Here is a 20458-nt window from a genome sequence, read left to right as displayed (position 1 = left end):
TTGGCTCAATTCTGTCGGCTTTGCAGAAAGTGAGACTTAAAAGAAGCCTTTAAACAAATGAACCAACGCCAAGCATAATTACGCGCCGTCTGGATCCGCTTTTAAAGCCCCTTAACTTGCCCACACCACCAGGAGACCCCGGGCTCGTCCGTTCAAGCAATCAGTGCTCTTTCCTTCTCCACCTTATCTAACGACAAAGGGAAGAATTAGCATTGTCCCGAGCTTCTGCTTGATTTAAGGAGGGGGAAAAAAAAAAAAAAAAGTCTTTAAAGCACAATATAAAAAGCGCAGGTGAGATAACAAAGGTATTGTCCCTCGCCAGCCTGGAAAGCCGGGCTGCCGGCTTGTTTGTTTACTCTCGGGGCGGGATCCTGCCCCCCCCGCTGCCCGGGGGGGGCTGCCCGGGGGCGGCCCCGGCCCCCGGCGGGGCTCACGCCTTTGTCGCCCGCCCGGGACTACATCGCCCAGCGTGCCCCGCTGCGCCCTGATCAATGGACCTTATTTGAATAATCTGTGAGCCCTTGGACTCAGGCCAATCAGCTGTCAGGGACCCATGATAAATCGCAATGCATTATTGATAATCATAATTACTCTGACATGCGCATTCCGCCCAATGGGGGTAATTTCCCAACTCTAGGAATTTGTTGTGAAGAGGAAAATAATTGCTACTATTTTGCTCCCGATGCTGGTGCACCATGTCGCGACGGAAGCAGGCGAAGCCCCAGCACATCAACTCCGAGGAGCAGCCCCCAGATGCTGCAAGTGGTAAGGCGCAGGGGAGGGCGCGGAGCCGCGGCGGGTCCCAACTTTTCTGATGCGCGGAGGAGGCGGCCGGGGCGGCGAGGGGCGCTTGCCGGGGGGCTTTTTCCACCCTCGTGCTTCACCCCCCGCTCTCTTCCCCCCACGGGCTCTGCCAGGAGCCTGCCCCCCAGCTCCCCACAGGTTTTTGGGGGCATTTAAATCCCCCCGCCCCTGCGGAGCCCCAGCGCGCTGTTGTTCCGCGGGGCTGAGCGCGGCACCGGCCCCTCGGTATTTCCCGGGGGGGTGCTCGGTTTTGGGCCGTCCCGAGGCGCAGCCCTGCGCGGTGCTGCCCGAGGGATCCCTCGCCCTGCCCGGCTGGCGGCCCCCCAATGCCCCGCACCCCCCGATGCCCCGCACCCCCCCCCCGCCCCAGTCCCGCGGAGCTTGCGCCAGCCCCCGCGTGGGGGGCGCGGGGCTGCGCCGGCCCCGCTGCGCTCGGGGTGCAGCCTCATGGGAGGTGAACCCCAAAACCTCCCTAAGGCGGAGAGGGCTGGGGGGGGGGGCAAGGGGGGGGGGATTTCGAACAGTCTTCGCAAGGGTAGGAAATGGTTCGAGTTTGGTTCCCCGACCTATTTAACACTTTCTGGGTAGTTACATGAGGATTTTTGTGGGGCTTGGGGGGGAAAAAAAAAAAAAAAAAGAAAAAAAAAAAAAACGCTCGGACTATTTTTGTTGGAGATCACAATCGCCCTGGACCTTTTGTAGCTTGACCTCCAGCCATCTTTGATTTCCGACTTCCTAAAATAACTCCGGTGAGCTAATGTGGGGTGTGCGTGAGCGCTTTGTATTTGGGCGGTGGGGGGGATCTCGCTACCGCAAATCGCTGTCCCTGCTTTTAGGGGAGCTCGCAGCCCTGTGCCTTGCTAAGGAAAGAGGAAAGTAGAAATTTGCGCTCGAATTAGCCCAGAGTTCTCGGTGGGGGTGGGCGTGCAGGGGAAGGGGTGGAGGGAGCATTCGCTTGCCGGTGCCCCCCACGGGAGCGGGGAAGGGTCGGGGCTGCCGCAGCGTGCCCAGCTTTCCTCCACGGAGCAGCATCTTCCCGCAGGGGCTGCCCGTGGCCGGGCTGCGGGGGGGCCGGCGGCTCCCTGGGCCCCGGTGCGGGCTTTCCCCCCGCTATTCACGCCCTTGGTGCCGCGGAGCGGGGGAGGCTCCCGCGGTGCCCGTCCTGCTCCGAAACGAGAGTGGAGCCGGGAGGGCAACGTCCCGGGCGGGGAAGGGGAGGCTGGCCGTGAGCTGACCTGGACTGCGTTTGTTAGAGTTGTTGCGGTCGTTGTGCCCGAACACTTACACATGTTCCCTCAAGAACTTTCTTCGGATTCTCTGCTTTCCTAAGGGACGGGTTTTGTGGGGTTTTTTCCATCTCTAGAACTGATCAATACCAATGCAAGTTACAGGAGCTGCTTATTCCCAGCCCGCAGGAGGTTCGGGCTCTTAATTTTTTCCTCCTCCCCCCTCTCTTCATTGAGTCGAAATGTGCAATTGTTGGGTCCGGTTAATGGTGACTTAAGAAACAGCAAGCTGGCCAGAAGGCAATAAATCCCATGTTTAATGCATGACTGTTTTCCTTTGTGCATATGGTTAGGTTGGGGGATGGAGGTGATGTTTCCACATGTAAATCTCTGCCCACTGCTGGAAAGCCACCTCCGGGTCTGCGCTGAAACAAAAGGGTTAATAACTCCTGATGCGGCCCGCTTGGGGCGGGGGAGGTGTGCAGGGAGGGGAGGATCGCTACACACCGTGCTCTCCGGGGCAATGGCCAGCTGCTTTTTTGTTGTTGTGGTTGGGGCTTTTTTTTTTTTATTTATTTTTTTATTTTAACCCCCTCCTTTAACACCAGAACCCCGGCTGGAAATCCCTCCGGGAGCCGGGGCAGCGAGCGCACAGGGCGGGGGCAACCTGGTGGAGCTCTCGCCCCGCCGGGGGGGGGGGGCTTCTCCTGCCGCCTCGGATGCGGCCGTCTTTTGTGGCCGTGGGGCTCCGGCGGGACCGGCCGCGGCCGAGGGGAGCCGGGGGGGCCGGTGCTGCCGTGCGCCGCCCCGCGGCCGCGCTCCGCCGGGACCCTCCGCTGCGGCCTGGGGGCAACGGTGGGGCCGCCCGGAGGCGGCGGCCGGTGCAGGTCCCCGCACTGCGTGATCTCTGTTTCTGCTTTCAGAAATAAAAATCGCGGTTGCGGCCCCGAAGCCCTTTATCGTCCACAAATCTCCAAAATAGGCTTGATGCTCCCCGCTCCAGGTGTGCCCATCAGTAACAAGTGATGGAGCCGCCTAACAAGGTCGAAATATCGCAGGGGTTTGTCTGGGACATCATCGAGTATGTACATAATCATAATAATAAAATTAAGCCCTTATCTCCTTTTTTGTAAGTGTTCCTTTTTTTTACAAAGCGATTTGGGACCCACCTCTGTGAACAATGCAGCGTGTTAAGAAGCGGCTCTGCCAACCTGGTGATCAATTAACAGGTCAAAAAATCAGCAGGTGATCACTGGAGAATAATACTCCGTACTGAAAATTAGCATTTTCACAAAGAGGTTGAAAATGCCCATTGTGCTGGTTTGCTGCCATTAAAAATCTGATTCATTCTTAAAAATACAGTAACAAACTGCAACTTTTTCTCAGGGCGAAATTGGGAGATTTCCTTTATTTAAAGCCCCGGTTCGTGCTTTGAGCTCTGCGGAAGTGGGGGGTTGTTTAACGAGAAAAGCCAAGTTTTGTGGTGGTTTTCTTTATTTTTATTTTAGGTTGCCCGAAGCTTCTGTCGGTGGGGAAGGCTGGCCCGGCAGGCCGGGAGCAGCGGGGTGGGGTGGCATCCCCCGGCCATGCCCTGGGCTGCGCAGCCGGGGTGCTTTGTCGCTCTGAAGGGTGAGAGGGTGCCGGGGGGGGGGGCGGGCGATGCCCGGCTTGTTTTTCCTTTTACGTAAGTGAAACATTATATTGGTTGTAGTGATGAAGCCCTTTTGCCGGGCTCGGCGGCATGTGACGTTTTGACAGAGCTGCTGCTCTAACCTTTGCCTCCTCCTGCTTGCTGTGGGTGGTAAGTTGATGTCAGGCTTACAATTAGGACTCTCATGCAATTGACCTTGGCAGCGGGGTTTGTGCCGTTTAGCTCGGTCTTAAACACTGTACTAGTGTTAAGTGTGGTCCGGGGCCGCCGCCTTTACAGCTGCGGGAGCGGGAGGACCGGCCGCCGCGGAGGCACCGCCGCCGAGCAGGTAGGGCCGAGGGCGGGTGGCCTCGCCGCTGGGGGAACCTCGGCTTTTTTGTTGTTCCTGCTGCTTTGTCGCGAAAACACCCTTCGCTTAAAGAAACAACAACAACAAAAAAAGCCATTCTAATGGGTAACGCCGGGGCTGCTGTTTAGCTCGGGTGGATGCTGGCGGGCAGAGCGGGGCCAGCGCCGACCGTGCTCCCCGGGGTGGCCCCGCCTGGCAGCACCGCCCGGGGGCGGCCGGTGCCCGGGGCAGAGCGGTGGGGCCGGGCGGCGGCGCGGGGCGTGAGTGCCCCCCACCGACCGCGCGGCGCCGGGGCGCCTCTGCGCGCCGCGGCAGGTACCGCCGGACATTTTGGGCAGGGGCACCCAGAACCCCGGGGGGGGGGTGGGCTGGGGGTGTGGGTGTGGGTGTTAAAGCCCTTTCAGATGGGGTCAGGAGATGGGGAGCGGGGCTGCGGGGGCCTGCTCTGACGGCTGCAGCCAGCGCCACTGAGCTTAACTTTTCCTGCGTGTTTTAACGTGGTGGGTTTTTTGTGGTTTTTTTGTTTTTTTTTTTTTTCTCCTCAGAAGCCTTTAGTCGCAATAGTTTATTCTGTCCTTGGCCGAATATTTCTCTTGAATAGGTGGAGAATCAAAAGGGTGACTCAGTAGGTAGATAATAAAAATAAAGCCTTGAGAGAGAACCTGAAAGCACGTGGAATCCTAATCGTTAGGTGTAAGACGTTTCTGGCTTATCTTTGGGTTAGAAAAACGCTGCTAAGTTAAGTCTAGAAAACATAAGGCCTCTGGAATATTTAAGTAGTCAGTCGTGTGTTTTGCTTACTTCGGGAAGCGATTTTGTCGTAGTTACAGGTAAAATGTTTTAAATGGTGTTCTATAGTGGGAGAAGAAGGGAAATTTTGGACAGTTTAAAGTTCTTGGCAGTCTTAGATTTTCAGCGGGGAACAGGAGAAAAAAAAAATCGTGGAAGCACGCTGCCCAAGAGCAACAGGGAGCTGATGGCAGAGGTTTTCACATCTAGGACTGGAGTGGTACTTGCTAATCCTTCATGAGTTAATTTTGACTGGGGAAGTGTATGGTTATGTTAAAGTAAAAATAGTTGATCAAATGCAATCTGTGGAAAAAGTAAGCTCACCAAAGGTAGGGGGGAAGCTTGAGCTCTGACCATTTAACCCCAATTCAAGTGAAATACAATTTTATCACAGTTGAAAAAAAAAAAAAAGTCATTAATTGCTTAGATGAGTGGTAGACCAGCAACACCCGTTTTGAAATTACATCAAACCAGACAAGACTTACTTCACTCCTCTTTTATTGGTTCCCTTAAAAAAAAAAAAAAAAAAAAATAATTTGAGCTGTGTGGATTTTATCAGCCTTCCTTGTCGATGACTGCCTTGTCCTACACAATGGTGGATTTTTTCCATCCATTTGCCAGTGATTCAATCTAACCCCCCTGCTGGGTTTACTGCATTCTTCTAACTTATTGGATAACTAGATGCTGAGAGATAACATTCCTGAAATTCGGGGGTGGGGAGATAAAAAAACCCACCAACAGTAGAAGTCCTATCCCTGGGAAGTCTTTGGAGAGGGTTAAGTGAAGTGCACGAGCAATTGTTGTGGCAGGGCTCTCTGCTCCTTGGTAAATCCTTGTACAGTATGTGGACAGAGCTGGCTGCACAGGGAGGTTTCTTTGCAGAAAAACCCTACGATTTCAGACCGTTAAGTTCATGTCAGTGATAACTGCTCCGGAGGGGGAGGGCGGGCAGGGCAGCGCAGGGGTTTGGGTAAATGAGGTGCTCTGATTGCAGGCGCTGGTGGTCCTTCGAGGTTGGGGAGAGGATGTGTAGAAATCAAGATGAAGAGTTTCAGAGAAGCTGTTGGGGGGGTTTTTTGTGGGTTTTTTTGTTGGTTTTTTTTTTTTTAAGAAACAGTAAATTGCTCTTTGTTATTCCACCTTCTACACAAAACCAAGCGTCCTGCTTCTACTGACTGTATCTTAAACCCTTTTTGAGATGGGGGAAGCTATTATACTCACTTTTTCTAGGGTAGAAGGGAAAATAAGGCATAACTGTTCCCTATATGTCACACAGGAAGTCAGTACAAGCTGGGAATTGATTTTTTGGGGGGGGGAGGGGGAGTCCTGAGCTAGTGCCTTACTGTCAGACAGGAGAACTGGAAACTAAAGTGTGTGACAGGCAGCAAGCGCGGGCAGGGGCAGGGCTGCTAACCGCCCATTGCTGCCGAACACAGGTGCCTTCCGTTTACTGGAGTTTATTTCTCTGAGCTGGCAACTTGTGCTTAGGATGAGAAAAGTTACCCCTGGAGCTCCTCAGAATTACAAAAGTAAGGAGTATGGGCTGTGCTGGGGATTGGAAAAGAGAGCTTTGAATTTAGTGTGGTTTTATCAGTGGAAAAGTGGAAAATAAGAAAATACTATCGAGGGAAGGGAGATAAATGATCGGATGCTTTGAAGCAGTTAAAGTTTGAGAACTTGTCTAGACGTAGTTATCCTGGAATATCTCCTTGGGGGTGGGCAACAGTCTGTCATGCAGACATTTCTACTCCACTGGAAAAGTTTTGCGGGGCCACTGGGCAAGTGCAAACTGCAGTGTGAAATGCATGTGCAGCTCATGGAGGAGAGACTGGAAGGAAGAGCCTTGTGCTTTCTAGAGTGAAACAGAAGGTTATTTTGCAACAGAGGAAACTGTATAGTTGGGCCTGGGAGATTGGACTGATAAAGCTTTACATGCTAAAGGGTTTGTTAAAGAGGTTTTGACGTTTTAACCTATTCTGTGAAATACCTGTTGGATGGATGGATGGATATAGTTAGGAAAGTGAAGACCTCTCAAGTCAGTGTAGAGGGTAGCTATGGAAGCTTCTTGTCTTTTTTTCAACACCAGTGCTTTCTTTCCTATTATATTCAGACTCTTGCAAAGATGAGTTTAAAAACATCCATTCTTGACCTCAGTTGACCCTATTTATTGACCAAGTTCTGAATCGTGTACTGCTTGTACTTGTCTGCAGAGTAGATTTCTCTGTATGTTTTCCCATAGAGTTAAGTCAACTTCAGAGGCATCAATTTCATGATATTTGGGGTGGGAAATGTATGCTAAAACTGTGCTTTTACTCGTTTCCTTCACTTGTGGAAGTTGTTTGGGCTGAAGAAAGGGGAGGAGTATTTAATTCTCCCTGCTTAGATGTGAGGGATCCAAACGGTTTTGGTGATAGCTGTGCTGAGAATACCTTTCCTCCCTGTTCAAGGACTTGTAAACCTGAAGCGTACGTGATTAACAGAATTGCATACAGGTAGAATGGGATTTATTGCTCTGCAGGGTATAGCATAACAGGCCTCTGATATTTGTGGGTTTTTAATTGATCAAGTTTGTTTTCTAAGAAAAGACTTTTCATGTGCGCTTTCTGTGACTCACCATTAAACAGTTGAAGTTTGGTTTGTTGGATGTACATATAATATCCTGTTAACCTAACAAATGTCAAGATTTGCAATGTTGTCCCTTACAGAGCTTTTACATTACCCCGAAACAGTAAGTTGCTGTGCTTGAGTTGTTGCTTGGACATCCTTCCCCTCCACCCTGCCATGTACAGGATATACACATGTCAGATGTGTGGTTCAGTTACACCTTTAAAATGAAAGCCGCAAATAGCTACTGTGCTTGCAGAGTCTTCAGTTCCCCTTGTAAAATGGTGTGGGCTAGTAACGTGGAACCGGCGCTGAGCCCTGAGATGAATTACTGGAGATGCAAGACCTGAATAGAAGAAAGCTCATAATACAAATTCTCAGTTGTGGCTGAGGTCTGCAGTGTGCCCCGCTGGCTGTGTGGGAGGCGAAGTACTTGGTTTCTGCACTCTTGGCACCCATCAAAATTGGACCAATTAATACAAGTTACAGGACATTTCACCTGATTTGGGCTATAATGTGTCTGCAGGCCTTCCCGCTTCCCCCGCAGCTGTGTGAGCCTCAAGTTGTACCTCCTGAACACTCCTGCCTCCCGTGCCCCAAATGCTTGTCCGCCCTGAGCTGGGTGTGAGTTTGTTGTTTGAAGGATGGCTAGACTGAGCAAAAACATCCTGTTTTGGTTTAGAATTTCTCTTAACCTCTCTTCCCGTTCTGATTTTCCCTGAATGATTTTTTTTTTTGTCCGCGTGCAAATTACGCTCGGTCAAATCGGTGGTACGCTGGTGGAGGAAGGGCAGGAGTGAATTTGCAGACCAGCTTTGCTTTACCTCCTCCTCCCTAAAAACGGGTGAGTTGCAGATGCAGCTGAACAGGGGTGTCCTGAGCAGGTCTGAAACGACTTCGTGGGTTTTGCAAGCAGGACTTGTTGCATCGCTCTCTAATAATCATGAGTATCAATGTAGACTCGTATCTACGTGTGGGGTTCTGTAAGTTAGTAATCTTTCCTTTAATGCTGTGGGGTTTTAGAGGTTGCTTTTTACGTTGACGTGCTTTTGAAGTATTTAAAAGCTAATACTGGACTTACTTTTGCTTTTTTCAGCCCTCTTCAGTAGTAGCTACTTCCATAATGGCAGAGTGAAAGTAATTTAATAGATCAGTTTCTGTGTTAACAATGTTACAGGAATTTCTGAGAGATGGTTAACAAAGAATTATAAACTGAAGTACAAACACTAAATAAGCTTCTGTAATGTCTTTGTCATGGTTACAGTGCTTTCTCTCCCTTCCTTGGGTAGTCTTCCTTTTCAGCTGTTCTGGAGGTGCTAGCTGCCTTGCTGCACTGTTCCCTTCTTACCTGTGTAAAGGGATTTGCAATAAACCTCTTTCCATTGAGCCATGTGAGACTTGCTTTATATTACTGTTTTTATTGACAACGGAATTGAGATGCAGATTTCTTTGGGGCTGCAAGTGAATTGGCAGCAAAGCAAAGAGCAGGACTTCAGATTGATCTGCAAACTTGATCCAATGTCTTGTAACTTTAACATGCAATTCAAGTGAAGTCAGTGATCTTAAGGATAGGAAATACTCAGTCTAAATCTAGCTATTAACAATATGACTTTCTTTTATTTTAAGGGAGTCCACAAGGCGTCCCAGGTGACGGAGATGGCGAAATGAGTTCCAAAAGGTGTCGCACGGAGGAAACTAAAATCTGTGAGAAATGCTGTGCAGAATTCTTTGATCTCTCTGAATTCCTTGAGCATAAGAAAAATTGCACTAAAAATCCACCTGTTCTAATCATGAATGACAGTGAGGGAACAGTACCCCCTGAAAGCTTCTCTGAAGCTTCTCTAGGGAGCTTTCCAAGTGATCGAATGGATAGCAGGACACGCAAGGACATTCAGGCAAAGGGCTGCACTGGTTCTATGGAAAAGAGAGAAGGAAAAATGGATGCTGAATCGGTAGGAGGAATGTACCTTAAAATAGAACCCCCCGTCACGCCTGCGGCTCCTGGGCTAAGCTATCTACCAAAATCCAAAGTACCAAACACTAATGTGACTTTGCAGACGATACGTGGCACTAAAGTGGCTGTGAACCAGCGGACCTCCGATGCCATCTCTTCTTCAGCAGCCAGTTTTAATGCTATCCCTATGATCCTGGAGCAGCTTGTGTGTTTGCAGCAGCAGCAACTCCAGCAAATTCAGTTGACGGAGCAAATTCGTATTCAGATTGCCATGATGGCTCCCCATGCCCTGCATCCTTCTATAGCAGCTGCTACTGATCCACTAAAAGCTCTGGGTGCTCACATGTCTCAGCAGCTGTCGGCTGCTGTTGCTTTAATCGGACAAAAAGCTGGAAGCCAGAGCCTATCACTGGAATCCTTGAAGCAAGGAAAACTACCTCATTCTAACACTGGCGTTTCAGCCGCCAGCTCGCTGGCTGCTGGGCTTTCCTCCTCCTTCCCCTTGAAGCCAGAGGCAAGCAGAAGCCTCCCTGGCTCCATTTCTCGGTTCCCAAATCCTTTGCTACCTCAATCCTCCAACTCGGTCATCTTCCAAAATCCGCTTTCGGCTGTTTCTTCTGTAATAGATTCCTCAAAGAAGGGGAAGGGAAAACCCCCCAACATTAGCGTGTCTGAAAGCAAACCGAATGCAGAAGAGCCGTTTTTCAAACACAAGTGTAAATTCTGTGGCAAGGTCTTTGGCAATGACAGTGCCCTGCAGATCCATCTCCGTTCCCACACCGGTGAAAGACCCTACAAGTGTAACATTTGTGGTAACCGCTTTACAACCAAAGGAAACCTTAAAGTGCATTTTCAGCGTCATAAAGACAAATACCCCCACATAAAGATGAATCCTTACCCAGTTCCTGAGCACCTGGACAATGTTCCCACTAGCACTGGAATCCCTTATGGGATGTCTGTGCCACTGGATGAGTCTAACCTAATTGTGGATAGCAAACCTCTCCTAACAACTCTGCCTACCTCTGCGGCCACCAGTGCACCTCAGACCATCTCCAACCTAGCGGGCATTAAGGAGTCTCTGCCTGGTACGTTCTCAAGTGACCTGCAGTCAAGACCTTCTCCAGAAAGTGAGGGTGGCTCTTCTTCATCAGGGGCAGTCGGTCATGAGTCAGGAACAGAGCAGAGCTTGAGTTCACCACAAGCTACCTGCAGCGTGAGCATCTTCCATGTAAGTGGGTCAAATGAACAAGGCTCAGAAACATCGAAGCTTCAGCAATTGGTTGAAAATATTGACAAATCCACTGCTGACCCCAACGAGTGCCTGATCTGTCACAGAGTGCTGAGCTGCCAGAGTTCACTCAAAATGCATTATCGTACTCACACTGGAGAGAGGCCATTCAAGTGTAAAATCTGTGGCCGTGCCTTCTCCACTAAAGGGAACCTTAAAACTCATTATGGTGTCCACCGGGCCAATACTCCTTTGAAGATGCAACATTCGTGTCCTATTTGCCAGAAGAAGTTTACAAATGCAGTTGTGTTGCAGCAGCATATCCGCATGCATATGGGGGGACAAATACCCAATACACCAATGCCGGAAAGCACCTGTGACAATACTGATGTGGATCCTACTGTGGCTGAGAAGAACGGAGACATAAGTCGCCCAGACGAGACCGTGGAAAGCATAGAGATGGAAGAGGACCTGGACTCTCAGGATGGCCCTAGGAGTTCTTCAAAACCTCCTACTCCTTACGATGCACAATCGGAATCGCCAGCCACGGCAGCCACCTTCTCTGGTATTGCAGCACTGGAGAATCAAATGAAGATTGTCAACTCTGCTTTGAACTTGCAGCGGCAAAGCAGCTTGAAGTCTAGTGACAATGGCTCAGCAGAAAGTGACGGCATGACAAATGATTCATCTTCTGTGGCAGGAGATCCAGATTATCAGAATGGCAGGAGTCCTGCTGCCTCCGAATCTGCATCGCTCCAGGCTCTGTCCCCAGCCAACAGCCAAGCTGAGAGTGTAAGGTCAAAGTCACCTAGCTTCAACAATCAAGAAGATACAGGCACGGGAAATAAATCGGAGGGTCCTGAGAACACTTCTGCAGAAATGGAAGGGGTCGTCAGTGCTTTGGATTTAACTTACGGCAATATTGGTCGAAAGGTCATTAAAGAAGAACCTGGGTTACACTTTGCAAATGGAGAGTATGGTGAGTAATATGAAATGCTGTCAATAACTTGGGGTGGGGTAGTAAGACTGAAGGAAATATGTCTCTAAAAGGACCAACAGGACCTCAGCTTTCCCCTCTTCCTTCTTCTCTATTAGGATAGGGGCATATGCCCGGTAAAGTTTTCCTGACTCAGTTAGACTCAAAATTCAAAGACTTAAGTGCTGTCATCTCCTGCAAGGGTAGGCTAGAGGTCCTTAAAACAAATAGAGGCTGTGCGCTTACTGTCTTTCATGGGCTCACCTGATACCTCCCTATAGCTCTATAAAGATGAATGTTTGTGTTTTGTGGAAAACTGCTTAACCCAAGAATGAGGCATTAGAACTCTGGAATCTTTTGTGGGGTTTTTGAGCTTTTTAATATTGAGGCTAATGTTGATGTAATTTGACCAGAAAATGAGCCTTTCTAACTCCTAAGCCTACCAACAAAAATAGGAATGAACTGATTTCCTTCAGAGCATCCTAGCAAGCATAATAGCAGCCCTGCCATGTGCCTTTGTCAGGCTTTGCAGGCATGCTCTTCAGGCACATGCAACTCCAAAGGCAAGGCCTCTGGTATCTCACCCAAATTTAAGCTTGGAAGCGGGAGGAGGCTGGAATAAATATTATCTTTGCTTTCTTTCCAGGTCGAAGTAGTATTCCAGCTGCTTTTGTTAGAGCCCCACCAGCCCTCATAAAAATGGAGATGCCCAGTGAGCGTCCCATTAGCACTAGCCATTTCATTGGCCCACCAGCTCTCTCCCCTGGTGTTGCCCCTCTCCTTGTGCCACGACCGAAATTCTGCCGTCCTGCCAAACAGCACATCTGCACTACGTGTGGAAAGAACTTCTCCTCTGCCAGTGCCCTTCAGATTCATGAACGGACCCATACTGGTGAAAAACCATTTGCCTGCACCATCTGTGGGAGAGCCTTTACGACAAAAGGAAACCTGAAGGTAAGTCTTCTCTTACGTTGTGATCCCCTTTGTTGGAGAAGGTCATACCAGAGAGGAAAAGACTGTTGGTAATATTTACCCTGACTTTGGGGACAACTTTGATTTTCTTTCAGTTCCTTAAATGGTTATCTTCGACTTTTGTCTCTCCTTCCTGATTTCTTCAACCAACTTGCTAAACAGTGTGCTGAGATCACCTGTAGAAGTCTTTGCTACTGTCCTTCACTTTCCTTTTTGGATGGTAGGGAAGGCTTAGACTTACTAAGCAGATTGCTGTATTTTCATTTGGATTTGGATGTGTCAAGACATAAACATTTCATAGACTGAATGCTACAAAATTATGCCTCCAGAATACATGCATTACTCTGCGCTGTTTAAAACACCGTGCAGGATGAGGAGGGATAAAACTGAGAGGATAATCCTGAGATGGCACGGAGTGCTTGGGGGTTGTGTATAAGCACTTGCTGAAGAAGTGCTGCAAGTCTGTCCTTATTGTCAGATTAATCCATTTGCCCTATAAGGGACTTGCAGCTCCCTCACTCACACAGAGGCTTCTCACTTCCCATGGGAACCTCTTCAGTCCTCTTGCATAAATGCTGGTGGAGGGGGAAAATACTCTGCAGTTTGTGAACAGTCGCTGGAAGCACTAGCAGTATGATTGCAGTGTGGAAGATCTTATCTTAGGTGTAACCTCTCACCAAGGAATTTGGAAGAGGGTTTTTTTGCATTAGCTGATATTTTTTTTCAATGTAGTCTGTTCACAGCAAAATAATACAGCTTTTATTTTGGGGGGAGCGAGGGCATCTTTGCCAACACCACTTACAATAAGCATAAAAACACAGTCCTGCAAGCGCTTCAACAGTAAACTGTAGAGAGCCATGGTGATGTCAGGCAATGGAATGACTGTATCTTACACATGCCAGGAAGAGAACACAGATAAGAACTAGCCAGCTTAAATACTTACCTGAATGCAAATGGAGCATACATGACTTCTTTTGAGCATCTTGGCTGTAGGCAAAGTAGAACTTGGGTTACCATAAACTGCATTATTAATGATTCATTAATTTAATTAACTTAATTTAATTAACCTTCTTTTCCCCCTCTGGAAGGTCCATGTAGGAACTCACATGTGGAATAACTCTGCCAGGAGGGGAAGAAGGCTTTCGATTGATAACCCCATGGCTCTGCTGGGGAATGATCCCAAGAAGGTGTCTGAAATGTTTCCAAAGGATATAATGCCTCCTTCAGTGAGCATTGACCCCACAGTATGGAATCAGTATGCAGCGGTACTCAGCAATGGCATAGCAATGAAGACTAACGAGATCTCAGTGATCCAGAGCGGTGGCTTACCTACCCTTCCAGTCACCATTGGGGGTGGTTCAGCAATAAATACTGCTACAGTCTCCAAAATAGATGGGACCCAGTCTGGGACTGGTTCTGATACGGAGAAGGCCAGTGGTGCTGCTGCAGACAATGTGCCAAAACACCAGTTCCCTCACTTCATGGAGGAGAACAAAATTGCTGTTAGTTAAAAACTCTAGTGAAGTTGACGTACAAAAAGAACAGATTATATATATACACAAACATATATTTTTAAGAGATTCCACTTCAGCCTCCTATTTTCCTATTGACGTGCAAATGATTTTATGGTTGTCTTTGTAAGAGTTGCCCAGAGTACAATCATGATATTGCTTTGCAAATAGTAAATAATAAAGAATAGGATTTCCTTCTATTTGGAAAGATGCGGGTCTTGCAAAGTAGTTCTTGCGTGTGACTTTAATGTGTACAGCCTTACAGAAGTTTCTACAACTTGAAATTCCAAAGGTTAGAATATTTACCTCTTTGTTTAGAGTGAAATACTTGGAGGTTTTGAATAGAGTGGAAACAACCTACTGTTGATGGAAAAGCTTCTATTTACTGATGAGAAATAAAAACTATTAATGCGGGTAAATATCCTAGAATGTCTGCCACCCTCTTAGAAATAGTTTTTTCTGTTTGGATTTTTGGCTCTGTGTGGTTTCTGAATGTACTTTTTACTGTAATAGCTATAAAAACTACCAAAAAAAATTTAATTCCTTTTTTTTTTTTGCCTCAGAAGTTCTATGAAAAGAAAGTTGCTGTTTTTCTTTAATCACTGCTCCTAAGGAACTAATTCTCTGTATTGTTGACTGCTGCTTATTTAATATTACTACTAGGACAGTCCTTCAATTCTAGTGCCAAAACTCCTACTTCCAAAGATGTGCAGTTTTTCCTAGATGTTTTCAATACCAAGAGCCCCAAACAAGCATGGGTGGGTATGTATATACTTTTTTTTTTTCTCTCTTGAAAGGGAAGACTTGCCTGGGGAAGTCAGGTCTGAAAGCTCTGCAAGGAATCTCAGGTGACTGTTGCAATTAGGCATGGGAACTGGTTTCCTTAGCAAGAGACTTATTTTTATTTTTATTTTTTTTTCATTTGGGTAATTTAGAAGATCAGTCTGTGTAAACCTGTATTTAAATATGAAGTATTCATGCTTAGGTTAAATGTTTTGTGGGTTTTTGGATGGCATTCCTACTCTGGTCATTAAGTTTCTTGGTGGTCTGTGTACTGGCATTCTACCAAAATGGTGATTAATGATCCATGTGTATTGTATGAAGGTTGCTGGGATAGTCATCTGGATTCTAAGTTATCTACCTCATTTTTCCTTTTGTAGTTGTAGCGTCTATTTTTCTATTAATGACCACTGTAATGAACTGAGATTCAAGCAGATGTTTCCATGCACTATCTGAAACCAAAACCTGATGTATTAGTGGAAGCACCTGAAGACTTACTGGACTGACCTTTCACTACTATTCCTCTAACGTCTGCTGGAACTGTGTGTGATCTAAATCAGACTGGAAAGTGAGCATTTGGTATGGAAGGACTCAACAATGGAAAGAAGTCTAGTTGTTGACTGCAGGAAATCTTCAAGTCCAGTCTCCGTTGTGGAAGGCCCCAAAAATGCAGATTACCAAAAGTTTGTGTAATGTTGTTGCACCTGATTATTGCTTATGATCTCTGTATGCCGAGTTGTGCCTTTCCTGCTGGACTTGTAAGAAAGAACATACCAGTACCTGTTTACACTGTAAAATGGATATTGTTACATAGACCATGCAAAAGGCATCCCAATTGTCAAGTTTCTGCGTTGTGAATGTATGACTCTTAAGAACTCTGTAGTTTTGAGTATCTACTGATGCGTTTCTGTTGACATTTTGAGAATAAATTTTGGGATGGCTTTTTCACACTTACTGCTTAAATTTTTCTGGCAAGACATTTGTCTCCTGAAGGCCAAGTTCAATAGGCAGCATGCTCTCTCACTCCAATGACTTTTAAAATCCATGATCTAGTGTTATGCTTTAGTTCGTTACTTAAAACAACAGAAACTAGGTAGCAGTGGAGGAGTCTCTAGATCAGTTTCTTGAGAACAGTTGGGGTTTGGTATAGGGATTGGTACTTGCCAGGGATGTTGGCTCCCACACTAAAACAGAATGACAGTAATACGTGTAGTAATTCCTATACTGTGATCACCCCAGAAAGGGAAAGGAATACTGACTTAGCAAATTGCCAGTGTCTGAAGATTCTGGCTGCATAGAAAAATAAGTACTTTCCCCTAGGAAGGGGAAACAGAGGAAAGGAAAACAGTTCCGGAAACAGCCCTGACATAATGGAAAACTTTTGAGATTCTGATACAACATAAACTAGCAAATGTATTTTGTGCTTGGGAGGTAACAGCAGAGGTAAATGGTGCAGAATCAGTGTACCGTTAAGGTGCACCCTTCCACCATTGGTGCTGCCTGCTCATGGTGCCCCTTGTACAGGGCTTATACTTGGTAGTGGAAAAGGAAACATTTGCTCTCTAAGCTCTACCACAAGCTCTGGAGGAATGAAAAAGGAAGGGAGGGGGAGGGCAGGACCACATGTGAGGTGGTCCAGGAAGGTGGGCAAAATAAACATAGAAGCAGGAGGAAAAGTAACAACACATGATAGATGGGCAGGAAGGTAGAAAGCATGCAGCACTTAACTGGTCTATACAGAGCATACAGTTGTTTAAGAGCACCACTGTAGTTCCAGGAGGCAAAATATTTGGTGCAAGAGAAGACCCTTCTGTGCTCAGGGAAACCAAGGGGTTATAATCTGAGTCACAACAGATGAGGAGTATAGCAAGTGGCCTCTCAGTGGTGCTAAGTAAAAATAAACTATATGCTTATGCTAGTGTGGATACTGTTCTCAACCACTGAGCTTTATAACCTGCTTTGAGAGCAGTGTAGCTCTGAGTGCCTAGATGGGCTTGCTGCGAGAGCTGCTCCTCTGTCCCTTCACGCTTCAGGCTGGATTTCTGGCAAGTTCCTTACACTGATGGTGCTGGGCAACCCATGCAGGACATGCTGCCTGTGCAGGACTACCTGCAGCAGCACTAGGAGCAATGTGGTATGAAAGAAGAGGTGTTAGGTTTACAGGGGAGGTGGATCACATCTGAAGACTTGTCCTAACCAGAAATCTGTTCTCCAGAATGGGCTTCTTCAGAATGGGCCAACCATGAGTATTGTGAAAAAGTGGCCTGGCTTCAAAACAACAGGCCTGTTCTCCACGTATAGCTTGATACCAAATGGTATCATGAGACCAGGAAAACATGTCAGTAGCAGGAAGCTGACAAAACCTGCTGTCCTGGGGCTTTGCACTTTGGTAGTATGTGTTGATGTCTCCTCACGCAAACAGCTCCTCAGGTTTTTCTCCTAAATGTAGACTCTGAGCATGGCCCATGAGGGCTGAGCTCACATTACAGCTTTACCTCAAAAGGTGCCAAGCTGTGGGGCTCTGACTGCCTTTTCATGACTGTCTATAAGAATGTAATTGTGTATTTAGACCTCTGCCTTCTGTAACTGTATTGGTCAACAAGTTGGAAATTAAGGGGAGATGAGGAGGGAGGAGGAGTTTGATAAAGCATGAGCTCTGGTCTAGAAATAAAATGTCAAGAAACTACTGGGAAACCAGGAGAACGAGGTTTTGGCAAATAGTTGTACAATATCCTACAGCATAGGGTTGCTCAGGGGAATCAGGTGGATGCAGCTAGGGCCTGCCTTGGCCGGGCAGACAGCAGTGAAAGTGAAACTTGTGTTGCTCGATGTGACTTGGCACAGAATTGCTGCAAGGCTTTACTCTTCAGGCCACAGTGTCAAGCTCTCACTGTGCCCAAAGCTGTATCTCACAGCTCAGTGACAAGGCAGCTCCTGGCTGGAGCGTAGTGGGATCCCTAGCTAAGCCGCTGTGGGCAAGTTATGGATCTTATCACAAAACTTGAAGAACGGGTAGGACCTCTCTGACCACTGTCCTCACAGCAGAAAGCTATTTCTGGTGGAGGTAGCCGGGGGCAGGGAGACTGCGTTTCCGAAGCAAGCAGGACTGGGAATTAGCTGCTCTCCCATGCACAAGAGCTGAACCAACACCACCTGAAACTCAGCGTAGTGGAACTCACTGCAGTGGCAAGTGTTTACAGTAATGTTGCATCTTAACAATTAAAAGAGGCAGCTGTTTCTCTCCTTCCCTATGCTGATGTAAATTAGGAACAAGTTTACCAAAGCTAACATAGCTACATTGGTGTGAAAGCAAAGTGAGCACGGTATGTGTGCTGTCTCTGCTCATTAGCCTCTCTTCTTGCCTAAAGGACTCTCCTGTTCTTATTTGTTATTGCTTACCTTGCTCATCGCATAGAGGATTTGCTCAGACTGTTGCTTTTGTGTAAGTAACTTTATATTTACTTGTATGAGCTAAGGTAAAGGCTGGCTTACTTAAAATGTTAAATTTGAACTTAAAAGTTGCATTGCTTTAAAAAAAAAAAAAAAAAAAAAAAAAGTGCAGTAGGTTTACCTTGATGTATTAGCTCTAGTAGTTTAAAGAAACATTTCTCTTGACCTACTCTTTCTGTTCAAAACTTTCCAAAAAGTCAACAGGAACTTTGAGGAGTGAGTTTGTCTGAAAATCATGTAGATAATCATCTCTCTGTGCTGAGCTCAGTGAGGCTGATTGCCTTTCCAACAGCCGACAGTGAGGAGGTAGAAGCCTTCCTGGGGCTACTGATGAATATAACGTGGAGCACGATGTGAATGACCATTGAGCTGGGATCTGCAAAGGGGAAAGGACCTGGCTGAGGTGCTTGAGCCGATGCGATGGCAGAGAGAGGCTGAAACAAAGGAAAAGGGATGAGTATTGCATTAGTTTTTTATTCTTGCTTTTGAAAGCCCTTGTGATTACTGCAGGGTTTGCAGTACCTTTGGAATCAGGAAAGATGATGGCTTCTGTTTGCAAAATAATAGCTTAGGCAAAAAGCCTTTTTAGTGTCTGTGCGATCCCATGAGGTTACTGCTACAGTGCTGAGGCTTTCTTTGTGTCGTGTGCCCAGATAAGAGGGCTCTTCTCTGTGTGCACTTCCCATAGCCTCCCCACTCAGCTCACCGGTGAGTGCTCTGCATTAGTGTTGTGTGGGTGAGCTCTGGACTCATGCATGTTTGACTTCAGCTCACATTCATCACTGACCTAGAAAAGCATCTGTCATTGCACAGCCACAGCAGGACAGGAAACATAACTCAGAAGCAGAGAAAAGAACTGGCAATTACATGCTCCTGCCTATTATTTGTTTCATTATCATATCTTAATATTTTCTGGACTTTCAGGTAATTGCTTATTAAGGGCAGTGTTTCTTGCAACAATTTGATTGCTGTTAATAGCACTGATACTCGAAGCTGTCTGATTTATTGGAAAGCATGCTTTTTAATGCTATTATAACTGAATCATGTGCCGGACATCCCAGCCAACCTAAAGCAGCATCCCTCTCCTTTCAAACTTGTTCATTAGCCTTTCTGGTTGTCACACTTTGCAGTCCAAAGATTAATTTCTCTGGTTCAATTACTTCATGCAGAAAATATCTCAATTCAGAACGAGAACAGGTGGATCTCATTGTGTGCCTTATTTTCCAATATTTGGTTTAGTTTAGGCAAAATCCAGACATTACTAAAGGTTTGTGTAAAACTGTCTCTGCAAAGAAACTAAAAAAACAAATCAAGTAAAATTCACAGTGCCTAGCGCTATTTTATGTATCTATATCTATATTTTTTTAGTCAACATGGAGGAAAATCAGAGGTACGGTCCATAATGTCAACACAATACCTAGAAGTACAACAGCAAAAGGGAAGAACAGGGTGAAATATAAAGACCACAACCTTGAGTAGCAATGGGCATCAGTGCAGGGTCAGGAATACAAATCCACTCATGCAGTGTTTGAGTCTCTTTAATGGTGGAGTGTGGTCACAGCTTCTGTAGCTTTGGAGGCATGAAAGACGTCTCTGCCTAAAATATGCTGTCAAACTGATGGTCGTCAAGGGACTGCAGGAGCAGGAGGGAAAGCTGGAGAAGCTGAAGCCTGTCTGCCTGCGGGGAGGTGTTCCCCAGCTGCTCCCTGATGCCACGGGCTGGCTTTGGTGGGCAGATACTGCACCTGAGCATTCATGGTGAGTCAGGATGCCTCTGTGTTCCTTCTCAGTCTGGTTAAGCAGGACACATTGAACAGCACAAACAAAGCCTTTTTAGAAACACTTTGATAATTGTTGTATTGAGATGTTCCTATGCTTTTGCTTACATAGGTTTAGAGGTTTAGGGGCAAATATGATTCAAAGCATAAATAATATACTTTTTTATGAATAATGATCTTGCCTGTACTTCAATCAGCTAATTTAAACTTTCATAAAAAAAAAAATCAACAAAACCCCAAACAAAACAAAAACAAACAAAAAACCAAACTGTAAGCTGATCAAAAGTCAAAGCACCTGGTTTATGAAACCATGAGAATGTGAGGACCAGGTGCACAAAACATGATGTGTTGTGAACAGAAGGGTGATGTAGGAGCAATATATGGGT

The 20458-nt window shown here is 46.8% G+C and overlaps 1 protein-coding gene across 1 annotated transcript; it reads left to right on the top strand.

Annotated features, from left to right (window-relative positions):
- Positions 1–695: 695 nt before the first annotated feature.
- Positions 696–14064, top strand: SALL4 (spalt like transcription factor 4). The gene is made up of 4 exons (XM_086474882.1): positions 696–765; positions 9050–11584; positions 12228–12535; positions 13642–14064. The coding sequence occupies exons 1-4, from the start codon at positions 696–698 to the stop codon at positions 14062–14064; spliced, it is 3336 nt and encodes a 1111-aa protein (XP_086331008.1).
- Positions 14065–20458: the final 6394 nt, after the last annotated feature.

Source organism: Leptosomus discolor, chromosome 17 (assembly GCF_034619465.1).
Source record: "Leptosomus discolor isolate bLepDis1 chromosome 17, bLepDis1.hap2, whole genome shotgun sequence".
Lineage (NCBI taxonomy): Eukaryota > Metazoa > Chordata > Aves > Leptosomiformes > Leptosomidae > Leptosomus > Leptosomus discolor.
Note: the sequence above shows the minus strand (reverse complement) of the source record. Positions and strands in the feature narration are given on the sequence as shown.